This window comes from Suricata suricatta, chromosome 8 (genome assembly GCF_006229205.1).
Source record: "Suricata suricatta isolate VVHF042 chromosome 8, meerkat_22Aug2017_6uvM2_HiC, whole genome shotgun sequence".
Taxonomy (NCBI): domain Eukaryota; kingdom Metazoa; phylum Chordata; class Mammalia; order Carnivora; family Herpestidae; genus Suricata; species Suricata suricatta.
Genome location: NC_043707.1, coordinates 46,273,173 through 46,293,185, shown reverse-complemented (window position 1 = coordinate 46,293,185; position 20,013 = coordinate 46,273,173). Strand labels below are relative to the sequence as shown.

Genomic DNA, 20,013 nt, shown 5'->3' with positions numbered 1-20,013 from the left:
CCTAGACTGCAATGTACTTTCCTCTTAGGACTGCCTTTGCTGTATCCCAAAGAGTTTGGATTGTTGTATTTTCATTTTCATTTGTTTCCATATATTTTTTAATTTCTTCTCTAATTGCCTGATTGGCCCATTCATTCTTTAGTAGGGTATTCTTTAACCTACATGTTTTTGGAGCTTTTCCAGACTTTTTCCTGTGGTTAATTTCAAGTTTCATAGCATTGTGATCTAAAAATGTGCATGGTATGATCTCAATTATTTTATATTTACGGAGGGCTGTTTTATGACCCAGTATGTGATCTATCTTGTAGAATGTACCATGCGCACTCAGGAAGAAAGTGAATTCCATAGCCTCAGGATGTAGAGTTCTAAATATATTTGTCAGTTCCATCTTGTCCAATGTGTTGTTCAGGTCCATTACTTCTTTAGTGATTTTCTGTCTAGCTGATCTAGCCATTGCTATAAGTGGTGTATTGAAGTCCCCTGCAGTTAGCACATTCTTATCAATAAGATTGTTTATGTTTGTGATTAATTGTTTTATATATTTGGGTGCTCCAAAATTTGGTATCTAGATGTTTATAATTGTTATCTCTTTTTGATGGATAGACCCTGTAATTATTATATAATGCCCTTCTTCATCTCTTGTTACTGCCTTAACTTTAAAGTTCAGTTTGTCGGATATAAATATGGCTACTCCAGCTTTCTTTTGACTCCAGTAGCATGATAGATATTTCTCCATCCCCTCATTTTCAATATGAAGCTGTTCTCAGGTCTAAAATGAGTCTCTTGTAGACAGCAAATAGATGGATCTTTTTTTTTTTTAATTCATTCTGATACCCTATGTCTTTTGATTGAAGCATTTAGTCCATTTACATTTAGTGAGTGTTATTATTGAAAAATATGGGTTTAGAATTATCGTGTTTTCTGAAGGATTCATGCTTGTAGTGGTGTCTCTTGTGTTCCTTGCAACATTTCCCTCATAGAGTCCCCCTTAGGATTTCTTGTAGGGCTGGTTTAGTGGTGATGAATTCCTTCAATTTTTGTTTGTTTGGGAAGACCTTTATTTCTCCTTGTATTGTGAATGACAGACTTATTGGATAAAGGATTCTTGGGCACATATTTTTTCTGCTCATCACATTGAAGATTTCCGGACATTCCTTTCTGGCCTGCCACGTTTCAGTAGATAGGTCTGCAACTACTCTTTTATATCTCCCTTTGTATGTTAGGGTCCTTTTATCCCTAGCTGCTTTCAGAATTTTCTCTTTATCCTTCTGTTTTGCCAGTTTCACTGTGATGTGTCACTCAGATCGATTCAAGTTACATCTAAAGGGAGCTCTCTGTGCCTCTTGGATTTCAATGTCTGTTTCCTCCCCCAGATTGGGGAAGTTCTTGGCTATAATTTATTCAAGTACTTCTTCAGCCCCTTTCTCTCTCTCTTCTTCCATGATTGCTTCAGTTAGTTCTCAAATTCTCCTTTCATGCTCCTGGATCAATTTATCTCTCTTTTTCTTGGCTTCCTCTTTTTCTATAATTGTATCTTCTAATTTACCTATTCTCCTCTCTGCATCTTCAATCCTTGCAGTGGCCGCCTCCATTTTATTATGCAACTCATTTATAGCATTTTTTAATTCATCACAACTATTTTTAAGGTCCATAATCTTTGTAGCAGTAGCATCTCTGGTGTTTCAAGCCCAGCAATTAATTTTATGACTATTGTTCTAAATTCTTGGTCAGTTATGTTGCTTCTATCTTTTTTGACCAGTTCTTTAGCTGTCACTTCTTCCTGGAATTTCTTTAGAGGAGAGTTCTTCTGTTTCCTCATTTTGGTTAGTTTTCTGTCTCTTGTAAGTTTTAAAAGCTTGTTATGCATTCTGCACCTGCAAGTACTGCTATGTTAATGGAGGCTCATAGACTGTCCAGGGCCTGTCCGTTCAGGAAGTGTTCATTTAATGGTATCCCTTGGTCTCTTTTGTCGAGAATTGGGTTATTTTATTTTTCTACTCATGATTATATTTGGGACTCTCCACCATGTGTACTTTGGCTTGTTTCTTGAGATAGCCCTATGAGGCTGTCTTCTTAGTGGACTCCGTCTCTTTTCTTCCCAGACTCTTGCAGTTCAAAGTCCTTCGGCCTCACCCCTTCTTTGTTTGAGAGATGCAGGTGGGATGTACAGAACTCCACCATCTTGCCTGGTCCCCATAAAAGAATTTTTAAATGAAAGAGGGGTGCCTGGCTGGCTCAGTTGGTAGAGCATGCAACGCTTGATCTCGGGATCATGAGTTTGAGTTCCACATTGGGTAGAGATTACTTAATTCAATAAATAAATTTAGAAAAAATAAAATTAAAAGAAAACAATACCATTTATAAGAAATTAAAAATATGATGTATTTAGAGATACGTTTTACAAAATATGTTTCAGGCCTATAGAAACTATAAAATATAAAATGTTGATGAGAGAAATCAAAGAGACTACAGAAATGAATTGATGGTGATAATAATAATAAAATAAATGAAAAGATTTTCATACTAAGGGTTCGAAAATATTGTTTAAGGTGTCAGTTCTCCCCAAATCAAACTGTCTTCAGCACACTGTGGGTATTAGTAGGTCACAGTTCAATCTTTTTGTTGTAATTGTTGAGTAGCATGTCACTGTATGAATATACCATAGTGTGGTATATTCTTCAGATGGTGGGTATTGGGTTCCTTCCAGTGTGGGGCTATTATTCACAAACCTACTATGAACATCTGCATCAAAGCCTTTGTGCAAATCTGTGTTTCTGCTTTTTGTTCTGATGACCTCAAATGGGATCTAAGAAAACTGGTAGATAGCTAGTTCCAAAAATGATGTTTGTATAACTGCATCATTGGAAAAAAATGGATAACCTCTTGAACTCAGTGCTTTGAAGGATACACATGTATTCAGAATGACCGTCTCCCCCACCAAAGATAATTGAGTTTCATTTTCCTTTTTAAGTCACTCTTTTTTCTTAAGAGTCACTTTGGATATTCACTGATAATAGGTAGTAATATCTGATTTTATTTTCAGATAAAGAACCAAAGTCAAGAATCAAAGGATTTAGCACAGTGGCTACAAAGCATTCCTAAATATTGATTCTGGATGACCCAAGAGTCTAGAAGCTCCCCAGGAAGGAGTCTCAAAAAGGATAAGAGGAGTGCTTGCATGGCTCAGTCAGTTAAGCCTCCAACTCTTGATTTCAACTCAGGTCCTAATCTCACAGTTTGTGAGTTCAAGCCCCATGTCGGGCTCTGTGCTGACAGCATGGAGCCTGCTTGGTATTCTCTCTACCTCTCTCTCTGCTCCTCCCTTTCTCTCTCTCTTAAAATAAACAAACTTAAAAAAAAGGATAAGAAATAATTTTTTTTAATTTAAATTCAAGTTAGTTAACATATAGTATAGTCTTGGCTTCAGGAATAGAACCCAGTGCTCATCTCCAAAAGTGCCCTCCTTAACAGCCATCCCTCATTTAACTCATCCCCCACCCACCTCCCCTCCAACAGCCCCTAGTTTATGTATTTAAGGGTCTCTAAAGGTTTGCCTGGATCTCTGTTTTTATCTTATTTTTCCTTCCCTTCTCCTATGTTCATTGTCAAGTTTCTCAAATTCCACAAAAGAGTGAAATCATATGATATTTGTCTTTTTCTGACTGACTTATTTTGCTTAGCATAATACACTCTAGTTCTATCCACATTGTTGCAAATGGCAAGATTGCATTCTTTTTCATTGCTAAGCAGTACTCCATTGTATACATAAACCACATCTTCTCTATCCATTCATCAGTCAATGGACATTTGGGCTCTTTCCATAATTTGGCTGTTGTTGATAGTGCTGCTATGAACTCTGGGGTACATGTGCCTCTTTGAATCAGCATTTTTGTATCCTTTGGATAAATAGCTAGTAGTGCAATTATTGGGTCATAGGGTAGTTCTGTTTTTAATTTTTTAAGGACCGTCCATACTGTTTTCCAGAGTGGCTGCACCAGTTTGCATTCCCACCAGCAGTGCAAAAGTGTTCCCTTTCTCTGCATCCTCACCATCATCTGTTGTTTCCTGAGTTGATAATTTTAGCCATTCTGACAGGTGTGAGGTGGTATCTCATTGTGGTTTTGATTTGTATTTCCCTAATGGTGAGTGATGTTGAGCATCTTTTCATGTGTCTGTGTGCCATCTGGATGTGTTCATTGGAATAGTATCTATGCATGTTTTCTACCAATTTCTTCACTGGATTATTTGGTTTTTGGGTGTTGAGTTTGGTAAGTTCTTTGTAGATTTTGACTACTAACCCTTTATCAGATGAGGAATTTTCTAATAAACAGAGCTGTCTGAAATTGACATGGGCTACCTTGGGTTAACGTGAATTCCCCTCAGATTCGAGTGTTGACTGCAGACTCCCTTGGCAGGGACAGACAAGAGAAGTTTCAGGCATCTGCTGGGGTGTGGGGCTGCTGCAAGCACCGTGTGGGTACGTGACGGGAGCCAAGCCCCACATAAATGCGTTACAGCTGAAAGTGTCCTGAGCATCACGCAAAAAGACTTCTTCCAGCTTTGGATCCTGTGCGTGTCTAGATAAAAGTCTCCTGCAATGTGCCATTAGAATTCAGTTTTCAGGATGGTGACCCCCTGACCTGTTGTTAAAGAGGTTAGAATGTCACTATACAGTTGTGAAAGACGCCCTCCTACATGGATTGGAAACAGTCCCAGAGATCATTTGCAGTAAAGCAAATTGCGTATTTCTGCTTGCTTCAGAGCCACCAAATACCTTTTCTTGACACACTAAGTTTTCTTTAAAATAATTGATGAATTGCCCTTATTAGTGGTTTAATCAAAGAGATTGTACGGACTTGCATCTTGGGGGAAGTGCGGAGAGGTGTAGTTCTTTTTCCAGAAGCACCTCATGGCTTAAAATAATATATTCGGTCCTTAAAAGAGCTAGCATGTTCTTCCAAATAACCTGGCAGAGGAGGAGAAAGCCCCAGATGGTCAGGCTTGGCAGTGCCTGGACCACAGTCTTCGGGACGCCATCTTTGAAGTAGATGAAGATTTCTTTCATCCTCAAGCAGGGAAGGTAAATCATACTTTAGGATGGTATGTTTAAATCACCCCCTTCTCAGATGTTGAAAGAACCTGAACGCAGATTCTTTTCACTAAATCAGTATCTATTGTAGTCCCTCTGCTTAGCTGTCCTACAGATACTTGGCGAGCACGGCTGAGTATTGTATGGAATCGGTATGCCGTGAGGGACAGCAGGATGCCAGCCTTCGCCTGGAGTAACTCAAAATATATTTGGGGCAGACAAGATGGGACAGTAAGCAACTACAGAAGTGTGTCTGCAGCATACATCTTTTCCAGTTTAATGGATCAGGAAATAGGGACAGTGGAGGTCAAAGGGAGGAAGGGATATTGCTTTTGCGTTATTTAAGGGTGGAGTGGTTTCGGTGAGCCCTGCAGGCTGTCCCAAGGAGGGGGACAAGTGTATTCTAGTTGGCAGAAATGTCAAGGGTAATGTGAGGCAATTACGTTGGTGATTAGGACTCCACTGTTGACCTTTAAGAGTAGGACTTTCAGGAGAGGGTGCTGTTCGAAGTCAGAACGCAGTGAGCTACAGGGAAGGTACATACAGGGCAATAGAGAGTTGCTCAGTCAGTGAAGATGTTTGCTGGCAAAGGGGAAAAGTACAACTGAGTCGGTGGGATTTTTTTTTTCCTCACAAGGAGAAATTGTTATTTTGAAAGCAGAGACAAGTGAGTTATGGAAGGGAGAGGTTAAATGTGTTTGAAAGAGAATAATTACATTGTAAGATCCCAGAGAGAATGATGTTAATAAAGGAAAGAACCATGAGATAATTGATAGTATTTTTCTTTAATTTTTTTTACTGGTTTTTTTTTTTTTGAGAGAGAGAGAGAGAGAGAGAGAGAGAGAGAGGGAGAGAGAGACTGACAGAGTACAAGCAGGGGAGGGACAGAAAGAGGGAGACACAGAATCTAAAGCAGGCTCTAGGCTCCAGCACAGAGCCCGACACAGGGCTTGAACTCACGAACTATGGGATCATGACCTGAGCCGAACTGAGCCATCCAGGCACCCCAAAAGTTTTTTTGCTTAAGTTTGTTTATTTATTTTGAGAGAGCGAGCCCGAGTTGAGGATGGGCAGAGATGGAGGGAGAGAGAGAATCCAAAGCAGACTCTGCACTGTCAGCACAGAGCCCCATGCAGGGCTCAAACCCACAAAGCTGCAAGATCATGACCTGAGCCAAAACCAAGAGTTAGAGGCTTAACCAACTGAGCTCTCTCAGTGCCCCTGATAGTATTTTTGATAAGGAAATGAACTGCCATAAAATGTATTTTTTGCATTTTATATAAAAATGTTACATTAAGTAATTGCAATATCATTAGTGATTAGTAATTCAAGTAAGAGGTTGGGGAGGAAGAAAGATTAGAAGTGGCTCCACATTTAGAGTCTTGTTCTTTAAAGAACAGTAATGTTTTATACCTTCTGATTGTAATTTAATGGGATTTTTCCTTATCTTCCAACAACCTGCGGAGAGGAGGTCTTCAGGACCTTCCCTCTGTCTCCTATCTGTCAGACTTCCTCCGCACATGCCGAGGCGGAGGTTAGCACGTGCTAACTACCATTTCGCATCACTGGTTGTGGAACAGGGTTGGGAAGGAGAGGCGAGTAGCCCCCATGCTGGATGAGACTTAGGATCCGCACGAAGCTTGCTTTTCTGCCCTACTGAAGTATTCCAAGAGCTCTGCCATGGAAGAGAGAGCAAGTTGAACCGCCCATAATGACCGCCATTGCGGAAGCCTTCACAGGGAGGGCCACGACACAGAAGACTCGTGTGTGTGTTGCGTGTGCTCACTAAACCGTCTGACACGTATTCAGTTATACTGCCTCCTCACTGTTTGAGATCATATGAGTGCCTGTGGCTCCAGAATTAAATGTCATTGAAAGGGATGTTTCTCCCAGAAGGACCTCACAGCTGTTAACCCTTGTCGTCCTCAGACACAGGTGTGTTTGCAGTGGTGAACAGCCATTCCTTGTCTTTGCTGGGGAAGCTGACGATCAGTGCTGCCTTTAACGTGGTGTACATCTACACGTCCGAGCTGTACCCCACGGTCATCAGGTGCGCCTCACACACCCCGCATGTTTCGCCCTAGATGCTCGCATCAGCAGAGGTATGCTTCTCATTCCACCGGGAGCGTAGCTAGTGGGGGCAGCAACAATTGAGCGAGCAGCTGCAAGCCCAGAAACTGTGTAGACCGCACTTTGCCCACCTGGCTGAGGAAAGCGTAGCTGTATTTTGGTCCACACTCCCTCGTGTAAATCGGGAGAGAAGTACTCTACACTCACCCAGATAGAACACGGATGCCATTTTTGTTTCTGCAGACTTGATTCATTCAGTCACCCATCTTCTGTCAGGCACAGACAGACTAGGGGACCAAGTCCCTGTTCTCCCAGAACCTTCATTTTAACACAAAATACACACATTTTTAAAAAGATAATTCCAGGGGCACCTGGGTGGCTCAGATGGTTGAGCATCTGACTCTTGATTTTCAGTCAGGTCATCCTCCAACAGTTCATGAGTTTGAGACCCACGTTGGGCTCCACACTGACAGTGCAGAGCCTGCTTGGGATTCTCTCTCTGCCCCTCCCTAGCTCGCATCCTCTCTCTCTCTCTCCCTCTCAAAATAAATAAATAAAGTTAAAAAAGATAATTCCGTATAGTAATAGGTGAAAATGAGGTTTACATATTAGTTGTTAAATGTGGAGTCTAACGAGTAGGACATGCTTATGTCAGAAACAACATATTCTATCTGAAGTTTCCCCTCATAAAAGAAGTCTGAGAACAAAACACACACCCCAATTTGAAGGGCAGGGACCCAGCTTCGTCTTCCCAGAATCACCTCTGTGTGCCCAGCGGGTGCTCCCTAGCTCAGCCCTTCCCCAGTGCTTTTGAGGAGCTTTTTTGTTTTTCCTGCATCCATACAAACTTAACAGTCCTTTCTGCTTATTAGTTTAAGGTCCCTTTTTGCCCAGTTTTCCCCAGATTGCCTGTAATTGACTAGTCATTTCCTAACTATTCCTCTGACCTTTTCTCTCTGCCTGCTGGCTATAAAATTAGGATGACCATTTTGTTCAAATGGGGACACTTCTGGCAGCAAGTATGGGCCTTACTAACAACTAGTGGGTGAGAGGGTGATGGATGGCCCCCCTACCTGTAACCCTTCTCGTTCTGACCCCCGCCCCCTCTTGCGTGTCTGCAGACCTCACAATCATCATGCTCCTGGTTTCCCAAGAATATGTGCTCAGTCAATTCCTATTTATATGCCTGACCCTGTAATCGCCAGTTATTGACTATAAGTAAATGGGCAAACGTCTCAGATCCTAGAGCCCCTGCCCTCCATGGCTGTGTTAATTCATAGGAAACCTCACACACAAAACCCCATGAAAAGGTTTGACAAGAATATTTATATGATCATTTCTGTACCAGCCTCTATAGTAACTGTACTGTCCAGTGTGGTAGTTACTAGCCTCATGAGGCTATTTAAATTTAAATCAATTTAAGTGAAATAAATTAAAAATCTAGTTCCTCAGGGCGCCTGGATGGCCCAGTCGGTGAAACATCTGAGTTTGGCTCAGGTCATGATTTTGTGGCTCATGAGTTCGAGCCCCGCATCAGGCTCTGTGCTGACACCTTGAGCCTGCTTTGGACTGTCTCCTTCTCTCTCTGCCTCTCCCCTGTGCACACTGTCTCTGTCTCAAAAATTAAATAAATAAATAAACTTTACATTAAAAAAAAAATAATAAACCCATTTTGGCACCTGGGTGGCTCAGTCCATTAAACTTCTGATTTTTTAAAAATGTTTTTTATCTATTTTTGAGAGACAGAGAGAGGCAGCGCGAGCAGGGGAGGGTCAGAGAGAGAGGGAGACACAGAATTCGAAGACAGGCTCCAGGCTCTGAGCTAGCTGTCAGCACAGAGCCCAACGTAGGGCTCAAACCCACGAACTGTGAGACCAGGACCTGAGCCGAAGCCGGACACTTAACCAACTGAGCCACCCAGGCACCCCAAGTTTCTGATTCTTGATTTAGGCTCAGGTCCTGATCTCCTGGTTTGTAAGTTCGAGCCCCGCACTGGGCTCTGTGCTGGCAGCTCAGAGCCTGGAGGCCGCTTAGGACTCTGTCTCCCTCTCTCTCTGCTCCTCCCCAGTGCATGCTCTGTCTTTCCCTCTCCTTCAAAAACAAATACATTTAAAAAAAAAACAACCCAGTTCCTCATTCTCACTAGCCATGTTTCAAGTGCTCCTAGCCGCAGGCTTCTAGCAGCTTCCGTACTGGACAGTGCAGTTATAGGATATTCCCAGTGCCTCGGCATGTTCCAGGAGGCAGCACTGTCTGCAGCAGCCTGTGCCGCCTCCATTTTGGCACTCATTACTGTAGGTCTGCTGCCCTACAGCGTCTCTAAACTCCACCCAGAATTTACTGACCCCCTCCCTTTTCTATTTCTTTCAGGAACGTTGGGCTTGGAACCTGTTCCATGTTCTCCCGAGTCGGTGGGATTATCGCTCCCTTCGTCCCCTCACTGGTTAGTCTGCCCCTCCTAGTTTTGTGTTTCTTGATTCTCTGCCTCAGAAATGCTGGTGCTTTGGAGTAGAAGGTGGTAAATGAACAGCTGCCACTTACGATCGGCTTGTGTGAACCCTGCATCTTTTAGATTAAGGACCCTTTAGGTTACGGATCCCTCAGGGCCGAGGGACTCCTCACTGGAGAGCTGGCGAAGGCCAGCTTGCGCCTTCCTGTCTGCACTCATAGCTTAGTCAGCGACTATTTCTTAACCTTCGGCCGCGGGCTGAGCTCTGCACTGAGCGCTTCAGCATATCGTACGTCATGGAATGTTCACAGTAGCCCTGTGAGGCAGGCATTATCGTTACCCTCGGTTGAACTTGAGAAACTCAGCAGAAACAGTAACTTGCCCAATGGCATACCACTTAGAAAAGAAAATTAGGGGCGCCTGGTTGGCTCAGTAGGTTAAGCGTCCAAATTCGGCTTGGGTCGCGATCTTCTAGTCTATGGATTTGAGCCCTGCATGGGGCTCTGTGCTGACAGCTCAGAGCCTGGAGCTTGCTTCGGATTCTGTGTCTCCTTCTCTTTCTGCCCTTACCCATATGCACTCTTGTCTCAAAACTAAATAAACATTAAAAAATTAAAAAGAAAATTAGGAAATATGGCCTAGCAGTGTGTCTAGTTAAAGTTTCTAGCATTTTCTAAATTTCGTAGTCAAAAGAAAGGGGATAGACTAAATGGCAGCCTTGAGAATCCTTCCAGTCTTGAGATGTTCAGGTTCTGTGGCAGAGTCCACGGAGCCCCCTTGCGCGTCTGCGCTTGGTGTGACGCGAGGCCTTCCCAGCCAGGGCTCGGCGGAGGCTGCCTAGATTTGGTGGGTGGATGACTCTTCCTCACTTGGGCAGGTCTTCTCTCCACTCTCAGCAACGCTGGCAGCCCAGGTCTGCGGCCCTGGAGGGTTTCCCGCACGCCCAGGCCAGAGGGTTCTTGGCTTCACGCAGGATGAAAACCAAACATGAGCCCGAGGGAGGTGAAAGCAGAGTTTACTGAAGATACACAGAGAGCAGACACACACAGAGTGAGTGTCCGAGAGGCTCAGGAAGGAAAGGAGAGAGTCTCGTCTTTGTTCAGGGTCAGGGTTTTTCTTGAGGACGGGGGCCTGGGGGCCGTGGCCTCTCAGGGATCCAGGAACTGGTTAGAACAAAGGTGAGGGACCACGTGTTACTCCTTGGAGCCGGACCTACTGCAGGGTCTGGAATACGCATGCGATAGCTTCCTCTGGTCATTCTCACTCGCCCCTGCCGTACATGTTAACTGTTCTAGAGAAATCGTGAACCCCTTGTCCCTGACCAGGACATAGGCTGTTCACTTTACAAGGCATGTGGCACGTGGGGGTGAGGGTGCGGGTCCTAGCAAGAAGAGAAACGGGCAAAGCAGCAAAGCTAAAAAACAGCTTTTTTTTTTTTTTTTTTTTTAATCTCAAAAGGTCCCTTTGGTTTCCCTGTCTCACCAGTACAGGAGGATGTCTTGGAAATGCCTTTCTTTTTCTGAGTTCACTTCCTTTTCATGAGCATCTCTTTCCATGTTTCATGCTTAATTTCATGTTACATGACCCTCCTCTCATATGGATTGGCTCCATTCTGCAAGACGTGTCTGACGTCAGAGGTTTGTCTCCAGAGCTCTCCGACTTTGGACGGCCCTCCTAGAGCATTAGAAAACCCAGCACTCTGTGTCTCCTGATTCCCGCTCAGTTGAGAAGAGGTCAGAGTGTTGTGTCCCCCTTGACTCAGCAACATACCCACAGTGTTGGAGCCGTGTTGCCACGTGCGCGGCCAGAGGTGGGACTCGCCCCTCCCCGCTCCCCATCCTCTCCAGTCCTCCCTGCCCACTTCTCCGTCATCTCCACCATCTCTTTACTTCTGAAAAGTCAGGAACTTACTCTCCGAGAGGAGATCCTAACTAGTAATGGTCCTACCCAGAGTTCGGAAGCCCAAATGAGGTGATCACACTAACCCAGTCCTGTGCAGGAATTTAAGAGTGTTAATCCGCTCAGAAAGGCCCCAGAGCAGCAGCCCACAGAGATAGTTCTCTGTGTTATCTTTGAACCTGTTTGTGTTTAATTTTTTTTTAATGTTTATTCATTTTTGAGAGATAGAGACAGAGTGCAAGTTGGAGTGGGGCAGAGAGAGAGGGAGACACAGAATCCGAAGCAGGCTCCAGGCTCAGAGCTGTCAGCACAGAGCCTGACGCAGAGCTCGAACTCAGGAACCATAGATCATGACCTGTGCTGAAGTCGGATGCTTAACCGACTGAGCCACCCAGGCTGAGTGAGCCACCTGGGCACCCCGAACCTGCTTGTGTTTAAAGAAACTCTGTAAATATCCCCAAGAATGTCTCTGAAGCAGTGCTTGAATTACTGTGTTCAGGTCAGGGAGTTTCCAGACTACGTGGGTGTGCTAGCTTCTCCAGGCTTCTCTTTTTCTTTTCGGGGTGTCGACACCTTCAACCCCTGGTTGTGGTGCTAAGTGAATGAGTGAGCCTGCGTCAGCTCGTGTGGCCGATTTCAGGGTTGAGAACTTGGAGGTTCATCCTGAGCAAGGATTTGGGGAGTCTCCCCAGCGAAGAGCATGTGCAGAGCCCCGTGTTATAAGTGAGTCTCCTGGAGCGAAAGCCGTCTCCACCCCACTGCTTCCGATCTGCACACCTCTGTGGCCTGTTTATGTTCTCGCCCCCACTTGTGCCTGCCTGAGCGACCACTCAGCGGTCTTCCGGGGTAACTCTCGATGGGCAGACCGGTGCCTTACGGTGTGTTCTAGGGGGGAGGCATGAGTTGGAGGGTAGATGTGGCGGTTCCTTGGTCATAAAACTGCTGATATCGTGTGCTGGGAAATGAATACTGAGTTTTCGTATGTTTTTGTTCTACTCTCTGCCCCCACAGAAATATGTGCAGTGGTCCTTACCCTTCATTGTCTTTGGAGCCACCGGCCTGGCTTCGGGCCTCCTGAGTTTGTTATTGCCCGAAACCCTTAACAGCCCATTGCTAGAGACATTTTCTGACCTTCAAGCGTATTCATATCGGAGACTGGGGGAAGAAGCGTTATCTTTACAGACCTTGGATCCCCCACAGGTAGGGGCAGTTTTTCTTTATCATTCAGATGTACCACTTGGATGATGATAGTTCTGGAAAAAGAAAAAGAAGAATGTTCTGGTTAGATTTAATAGAACTAAGCAAAACTGCTGGAAAACAAAGGTGGGATTAAGAGCTGAGTTTTTGAGAGACATAAAGATGGCCGGTGACACACTCACTTTCGTAGAACACGTCAGGGCCGATTCTTAGGGGAACTAGATGTCCTAAAAATATATCTGTCTGTTGAATGCTAGACAATTAATTTCCATTTTAGAAATGTCATAGCGCTACTTGACTGCCCTCGGTCTCCTTTCCCGTTTCAGTCTGAGGACAAGGAGAACGCTTTAGGGAGTGACAGCGAGGAAGAGGAGTTTTTCGATGCAGATGAAGAAACCCAGATGATTAAGTGAAGAGCCGACCCCTCCCACCCCTCCCACGTCTCCGCACTAGCAGATGATCTCCTTGCCTCTGGCGAAGTCGGCTCTTCTGGGAAACTTCAGAGACTTGTCGAAATAGAGGCTTAAATGTCCATGGAAGGTGTCAGCATGGACTCCTTGTTCTCAGGCACGAAGGAAGACAGAGACCGGAAGAGATCACCGGAGGGAAACATCACCGTACTGGGGGGACGGTAGTTGACTTGGGTCTGTCCGGAATTCAAGTTCAGTTCACAGCCTTGCCTGCCAGCCAGGTAGCTCACATCCACAAGCCGGAGTGGAAAGCTCGTTTGTTTCTGGAAGTCTGATTGCTTCCTCATCCTTCTTCATGACCTAAAGGCAGATGTGTAAGATTTCTTCTCACCAGTTAGTGGGATAAGATAAACCTTTAGATTTCATGTTAATACCATATTTGACGTCTACCCCTTATCTTTTGTGCCTCACTCACCAGGACTCTCTTGAGGCAGATTGGTGTTAGTAGTTGACTTTACTGTGTGTGGCCTGAGACCCCTAACTGGGTCCCTCAGCTTGGTTCCCAGGCTAATGATTGGCGTGAACTCCTTGTGCCGTTAGTCCCACAGTCAGTCCACCAGAAAAAGCCAACTGTACTGAAGGGATTTTCTCAGAGCCAAAGGCGTGGCTGAAGCTGCCCGGTTACTCCCTTTGACACTCAATTTGGGTCATTTCTTCAGTTCCGACTTGTGTGCACCTCCAGGAAAAATCCTTCTCAGGTTCTAATACCGGCAGTTATTCAGAACTGTGTCAGCAAGTGAGGAAGCTTTTTACAGGTGGAGGACCGTTAAAAAGTGACATGTTGAGGGGCGCCTGGGTGACTCCGTGGCTTAAGCGTCTGACTTCGGCTCAGGTCATGATCTCGCAGTCTGTGAGTTTGAGCCCCGTGTTGGGCTCTATGCTGACAGATCAGAGCCCAGAGTTTGCTTCAGATTCTGTGTCTCCCTCTCTCTCTGTCCCTCCCACGCTCATGCTCTGTTTCTCTCAAAAATAAATAAACAAAAAATTTTTAAGTGACATGTTGAGCACTTGGATGTTGGGGGGGTAAGGGGGCCATTTTTATAAGGAAGAAAAAAAATCTAACCTTTCACAGTTTTTTGTTCTATTTTCGACATTGTGCAATGAGGGACTTGGGCAACCTTTAAGAGCTTGAACGTTTCTGGTTCCAGATGGTCTCTGCCTGTTTAGTCAGAGTGGAAAGCAAGTAATTTTGTAGGAAATGTTGGTTTTCTGGGAAGTACTGCCAACTTTCAAATAAATCAGTCACACTTAGTTTTCTAAAATCATTCCCTTGAAACTTGCGTGCTGTCTCAAACAGGAGTGCTGACCTGGAGTCAACAGACTTGCTCAGCACTGCATCAGGTCAGTTTCCCAACTAGGGAGCTTTTTCGTGTCTTCAGAATTTCCCTTTCTACTAGCTCTTGGAGAAAAGGGAATTGCATTGAAAGGAAAGAGAAGACGTCGTCATGACTGCTTCTGGAAATCTTGGAGGCATCGCCCCCAGTGGGCTCTGACACTTTCCCCACCCTCTTCCGCATTAACCCCTTGGTTTGCACTATGTTCGCCTTCACCTTTGTGGTAAGGTATTTTTCTGTCCCTCATGCCCTTGATCATGTTTTGAGTTCTTCATAAATAAAGGCCATCTTCACTGCTGTTCGTTTGTCTCTGCTGTGCCCAGAAGAATATGGTCCTAGTAAGGACCTCATAAATGTTACTGTTCCTCGCCATCCAGAAAACCATGGAACTTCCTGGTGTATCAATTTTTATAAATCCCAGGCAAATCTGACCCAAACTGTGGAATCCTACTGGTCTTTATCTTGTCCAACGGAGACGCTGCCCACCCCCAAGAGAGGAAGAGAGGAGGGGCTCACAAGGACACTTAGAAGCTCTTCTTAATGCTCGGGCACTAAAACCAAAACACTGATCTAGCATATATGTTCCCTTTGGTCAGTCAGAATGGCCTTTGCCTTAGAAGAGTAATACATCCCATTATAGAGAATTGGGAAACTCGAAGTTAAAAAAAATCTATCCCTCATAGACCCAACAACCGGAGACTGCAGACATGATGGCTTTGTTCTAAGTGAAGGCCAGTTGGGAATCCATCTCTCAGTTGGCACTGGGGTTCCCTCTGACTCTGGCTAAATAAAGGGGTTCGATTAGCTCCATCCTGGGGCACCCTCTTTTTCCAGCTATGAGGTGGCAGAGGGGAAGGGGGATACACAGTTTGAACACATGTTGCTTAAGAAGGCTGGACAGGCTGTCAGCTGCTCACATCAGTGGTGTCACTAATTAGAGAGTCATTTCTTTCTAGATGGTCTTCTGAGGAAGTTTAGTAATAATTACTGTTTTTTCACTCTACTGCCTTTTATAAAATCAGATATTTTTTCTTTTGATATTAATTGTTGAAGAATGTACAGTGTGTGTATTCATGTTGATTAAATTGTCAGAAAGGTTACACATTTTGTTTCTGCAGGTGATTTGTAAAAAGCATCCTTAAAATGTCTTTATTGCATTCAAAATCAAATATCTTTTCTCCTCACAAGCAGCAAGAGAAATGGAAGACACTGAAAGGTCAAAGGTCTTAGAACAGCTGGTCCAGAACCTTGGTACCACACTGATGTGTTAAAACAAATTGTGTTTTAGTTTCCTGATTTGGTGAGTGAAAGCCACTGCCCGTTGAAAATGCAGTATATGTCATTTGGCTACTTTTGAGCAATATAGACATTCTTTAGCATTTAAAACTGAACTAATAGGGGCGCCTGGGTGGCTCAGTTGGTTGAGCGTCCAATTTCAGCTCAGGTCATGATCTCACAGTTCGTGGGTTCGAGCACCACATTGGACTCTGTGCTGACAGCTTAGATCCTAGAGCCTGCTTCAGACTCTGTGTCCCCCTCTCTCTCTGCTCCTCCCCCATTCTCTATCTGTCTCTCAGAAATAAATGTTAAAACAATTTTTAAATGAGCAAATAAACACAGTACAACCAAAAAGCACATGAGCATGACTGGGACACTACTTACGTGAATATAATCCAGCCAGGTATTTTTGTGGAGGTCAAGTTGGTGAAGATAATGTTAGTAGATTTATATTCTTAACAAAAACATGGATATAACTGTCAGTAGCATATCAGAAATAAAATACAGCTCTCTAGTAGGACGTAGTTCTCCATTATAAATTCTTATTAGATCATTAGTTCTGAAATTGGAATGGTATCTATAAAGGATTTTATTAACTAAATAAAGTGCAGGTGTTTAGGCTTCTCATTAATTTAATAAAGAATCACAGGGACGCCTGGGTGGCTCAGTTGGTTAAGCGTCCGACTTCGGCTCAGGTCATGATCTCACACTTTGTGGGTTCAAGCCCCGCGTCAGGCTCTGTGCTGACAGCTCGGAGCCTGGAGCCTGCTTCAGATGCTGTGTCTCCTCTCTCTCTCTGCCCTTCCCCCGCCCCCCCCCACTCACTCTCTGTCTCTCAAAATAAAAGACATTAAAAAAAAAGAATCACAAAGCATAGGCCTTTTTTGTTGTTAGAGAATGCATCAGGACGTATAGTAGCATCTTTGACAAACTGCGGAAATACAGAATCTGCTAGAAAGTATGGGTGGTATATGGAACAGGGCTTGTAGCAAAGTTCAGAGAGCCATGGCCCAATAGCTAGGGTACAGTAGGTAACTATAAAAATATTTTTAGAGAGAAAGATGCAAAGATAATACAGTGTTGGAAAATTCATCTGTGTCACATATTAAAAGAGAAAGAACTTGACGATGACCTCAATATATATGTAAATGTTTGGCAAAATTCACCTATTCAAAACAAAAGCTATTAGCAGATGACGAATAAAGGGAAACTTTCACAGCAAAATAAGGGATAGTGTAGAAGATGTGATGTTATTAGCACACATCGTCTCTACACCTTCCTGGAACCTTGGCCTCCAAACTTTCTTGATCATGACCCATAATAAGAAATGTTTTCATTTTTATATATATTTTCTTTCTTCCTCTTCTCTTTCTCTTATTCCTTATTTATATATGTTAATATATTTAATATATATAATAATTGTATAATATAATCTATAGGTATATAATGTTTAAAATATTTTTATATGTATTTATATAAAAATAAGTATTATTTCATAGAAGTTTTATATATATAGCTATAGTATATACTTATACTATAAACCCTTAGAATAAACCCTTAATAAGAAACTATTCTTGCTAGGCACACTGATAACTTGTATTCTGCTCTATTTTATTTTTTAAAATACCACTAATAGAAATCAATTATTGAAATCAACAAATTGATTTCATAACTAATAGGTTGCCACCCATAGTGTGAAACCCACTGTCCACTGCTCTGTACTGCAGAGGTTGTAAAGCTAAAATCTACTCTTCCCAGAGTCCCTTGCAGCCATACTTCTAGGTGTGAGTTAGTGTCTGTCAGTCAGCGACAGCTGGCATTTGGAAGATGGCAGTGACGGTGGCCGTGCTCGGGAAGTGCTGGTTTTTCAGTGGGCTCCGCGGTGACGGAGGCGTCTGGTTTTGCTGAGGGACTTACGGCAGCATCACTGTCAAGGGCAACTTTGATTAAAATCGGACCAGATTTTAGATAGAACATAGATTGAGCAAGATAGAACCCAGATACAACAAGAGTTTAACGTGGCAAAATAATTCTAGTGTTTGTACGGAAAAGTAAAGATTCAAAAATATTCACTGAACACTTCACAGCCCTGAAAAATAAGAGCAAGCAGAGGGACCTGATTTCCCAGATATTGAAACTTATCAAGGCTCTATAGGATTGGTGCAGAAATGGGCAAGTGGAACAACTGAACATAATAGAGATCCCAGAGCAAGAATGTAAAACATCCTGGCATTTTTTAAAGATAGCATCACAAGTCCATGGGAAAAGAGCAAACTACTCTGGGTCTCCATATCGAAGAAAATAAAATTAGGTCCTTTCTTCTCACCCTACTAAAAGTAAATTCCAAGTGAATTACAGACCTACATGGAAAAAAGCAAAACTTCAAGACTATTGGAAAGTGATATAGAAACATTTCTTAAGACCTTGTGGGCTAGATGTATTTCTCAGACAAAAGGTGAAAAATCACAAATCATTAAAAAAATTGGTATGATTCATTACATCTAAATTTACATTTTCCTTTTAGGTAACTAAACACACCACAAAGTTCAAAGAAAAGCAGTAAATTAGGGGAAAATATTTGTAACTTCTGTATGAGATAAGGATTAATATTCAGAATATACAAGAACAAGTGCAGCAAATTACCAATATCAAGAATAAAAGAATAGGGGCGCCTGGGTGGCTCAGTCCATTAAGCGTCTGACTTCAGCTCAGGTCGTGATCTCACAGTCCGTGAGTTCGAGCCCTGCATCTGGCTCTATGCTGACAGCTCAGAGCATAGAGCCTGTTTCTGATTCTGTGTCTCCCTCTCTGCCCCTCCCCCGCTCACGCTCTGTCTCTGTCTCTCAATAAAATAAAGACATAAAACACTTTTTTTTAAAAGAATAAAAGAATAGACATCACAACAGATCCTATAGGCTGGTAAGACATTATTATGAACAACTTTATTCCAACAAATTCTACAATTTAGATGAAATGGAGAAATGTTTTGAAAGACACAAACTGTTGACTCTCACCCAAGAAGAAATATGTAACCTGAATATTCAGTCTTTATCAATGAAAGAAATTGAAATCATCATTATAAACCTTTCCACAGAGAAAGCTCCAGGCCCAGGTGGCTTTACTTGTAAATTCTACCAAGTATTTAAGGGAGTAATGTTACCAATTCTACACAGTCAGAAAATAGAGAGAGGGAACATTTTCTACCTCATAGACCTAAAAGAGTTACAAAAAAACTACTACAACTAAAAAAGTATATAAGGTGTATGGAGTTTATCAAAGTGACAGGATATAGTCAATATGTAAAAAATCAATTGTATTTCTATGACCTAGCAATAAATAATTGTTAAATAAAATGAAAATGTGCCTCATTTCACTGATTATAAGCAAAACAGTAAGAATCTTATAGTTAGATTGCCTAGGTGTAAATCAGAGCCTTGTCATTTACTAGATGTGTGATCTTCAATAAAATTAAAGGTTTTTTTAAAAAGCTAAAAATTAGAAAAGTAATAGGAAATTTACAAAAATTCAGTTTTAATTAGGCCATGTACAGATGAAAAGATGCTCCACTTCACAGGAGGGTCAGAGAAATGCAAATTGAAACAGCATGAAGATATCATTTAAAATCTATTAGACTGGGGAGGGAGAGTCATGAAATCTAATTTTAAAGACACAAAGAAAAAGGAATTCACTTACATCCTCCTAGAAGCATAAATTCATTCATCAACTAGATTGTTAATCGAGAATCAGATACCATATGTTTGCACTCATAGGTCTAACAGGACAAACCTAATAGGACCATAGGGAGGGGAAGGGGGAAAGAGAGTTGGGGAGAGAGAGGGACACAAATCATGAGAGACTATTGAATACTTAAAACAAACTGAGGGCTGAAGGGGGAGGAAGAGGAGGAAGGGGGTGATGGTCATGGAGGGGGGCACTTGTGGGGAGAAGCACTGGGTGTTATATCGAAACTAATTTGACAATAAACTATTATAAAAAATAAATAATAAAAATTGCTTAAGAAAGAAAGAAAATACATTTTCTGGGGGTGCCTGGGTAGTTCAGTTGGTTAAGTATCTGACTTTGGCTTAGGTCATGATCTCACAATTTATGAATTTGAGCCCCATATCAGGCTCTGTGCTGACAGCCAGAGCCTGGAGCCTGCTTCCAATTCTGTATCTTTCTCTCTGCTCCTCCCCTGCTCATGCTCTTTCTCTCTCTCTCTCTCTC

At 42.9% G+C, this 20,013-nt stretch overlaps 1 protein-coding gene across 5 annotated transcripts in view; it reads left to right on the top strand.

The window, feature by feature from the left end:
* SLC22A15 (solute carrier family 22 member 15) overlaps positions 1 to 14,030 on the top strand; it is an 83,888-nt gene extending 69,858 nt beyond the window's left edge. For 2 of the 5 annotated variants that reach the window (XM_029948451.1, XM_029948450.1), the window contains 4 exons: positions 7,019 to 7,139; positions 9,530 to 9,602; positions 12,519 to 12,707; positions 13,031 to 14,030. In XM_029948451.1, the coding sequence (XP_029804311.1) occupies positions 7,019 to 7,139; positions 9,530 to 9,602; positions 12,519 to 12,707; positions 13,031 to 13,117 (470 nt within the window). In that variant the 3' untranslated portion in view covers positions 13,118 to 14,030. Of the gene's footprint in view, positions 1 to 7,018; positions 7,192 to 9,529; positions 9,603 to 11,227; positions 11,419 to 12,518; positions 12,708 to 13,030 lie in introns of those variants that run through there. The other 3 variants (XR_003911989.1, XR_003911990.1, XR_003911991.1) reach the window with 3 other exon arrangements.
* The last annotated feature ends 5,983 nt before the right edge of the window (positions 14,031 to 20,013 follow it).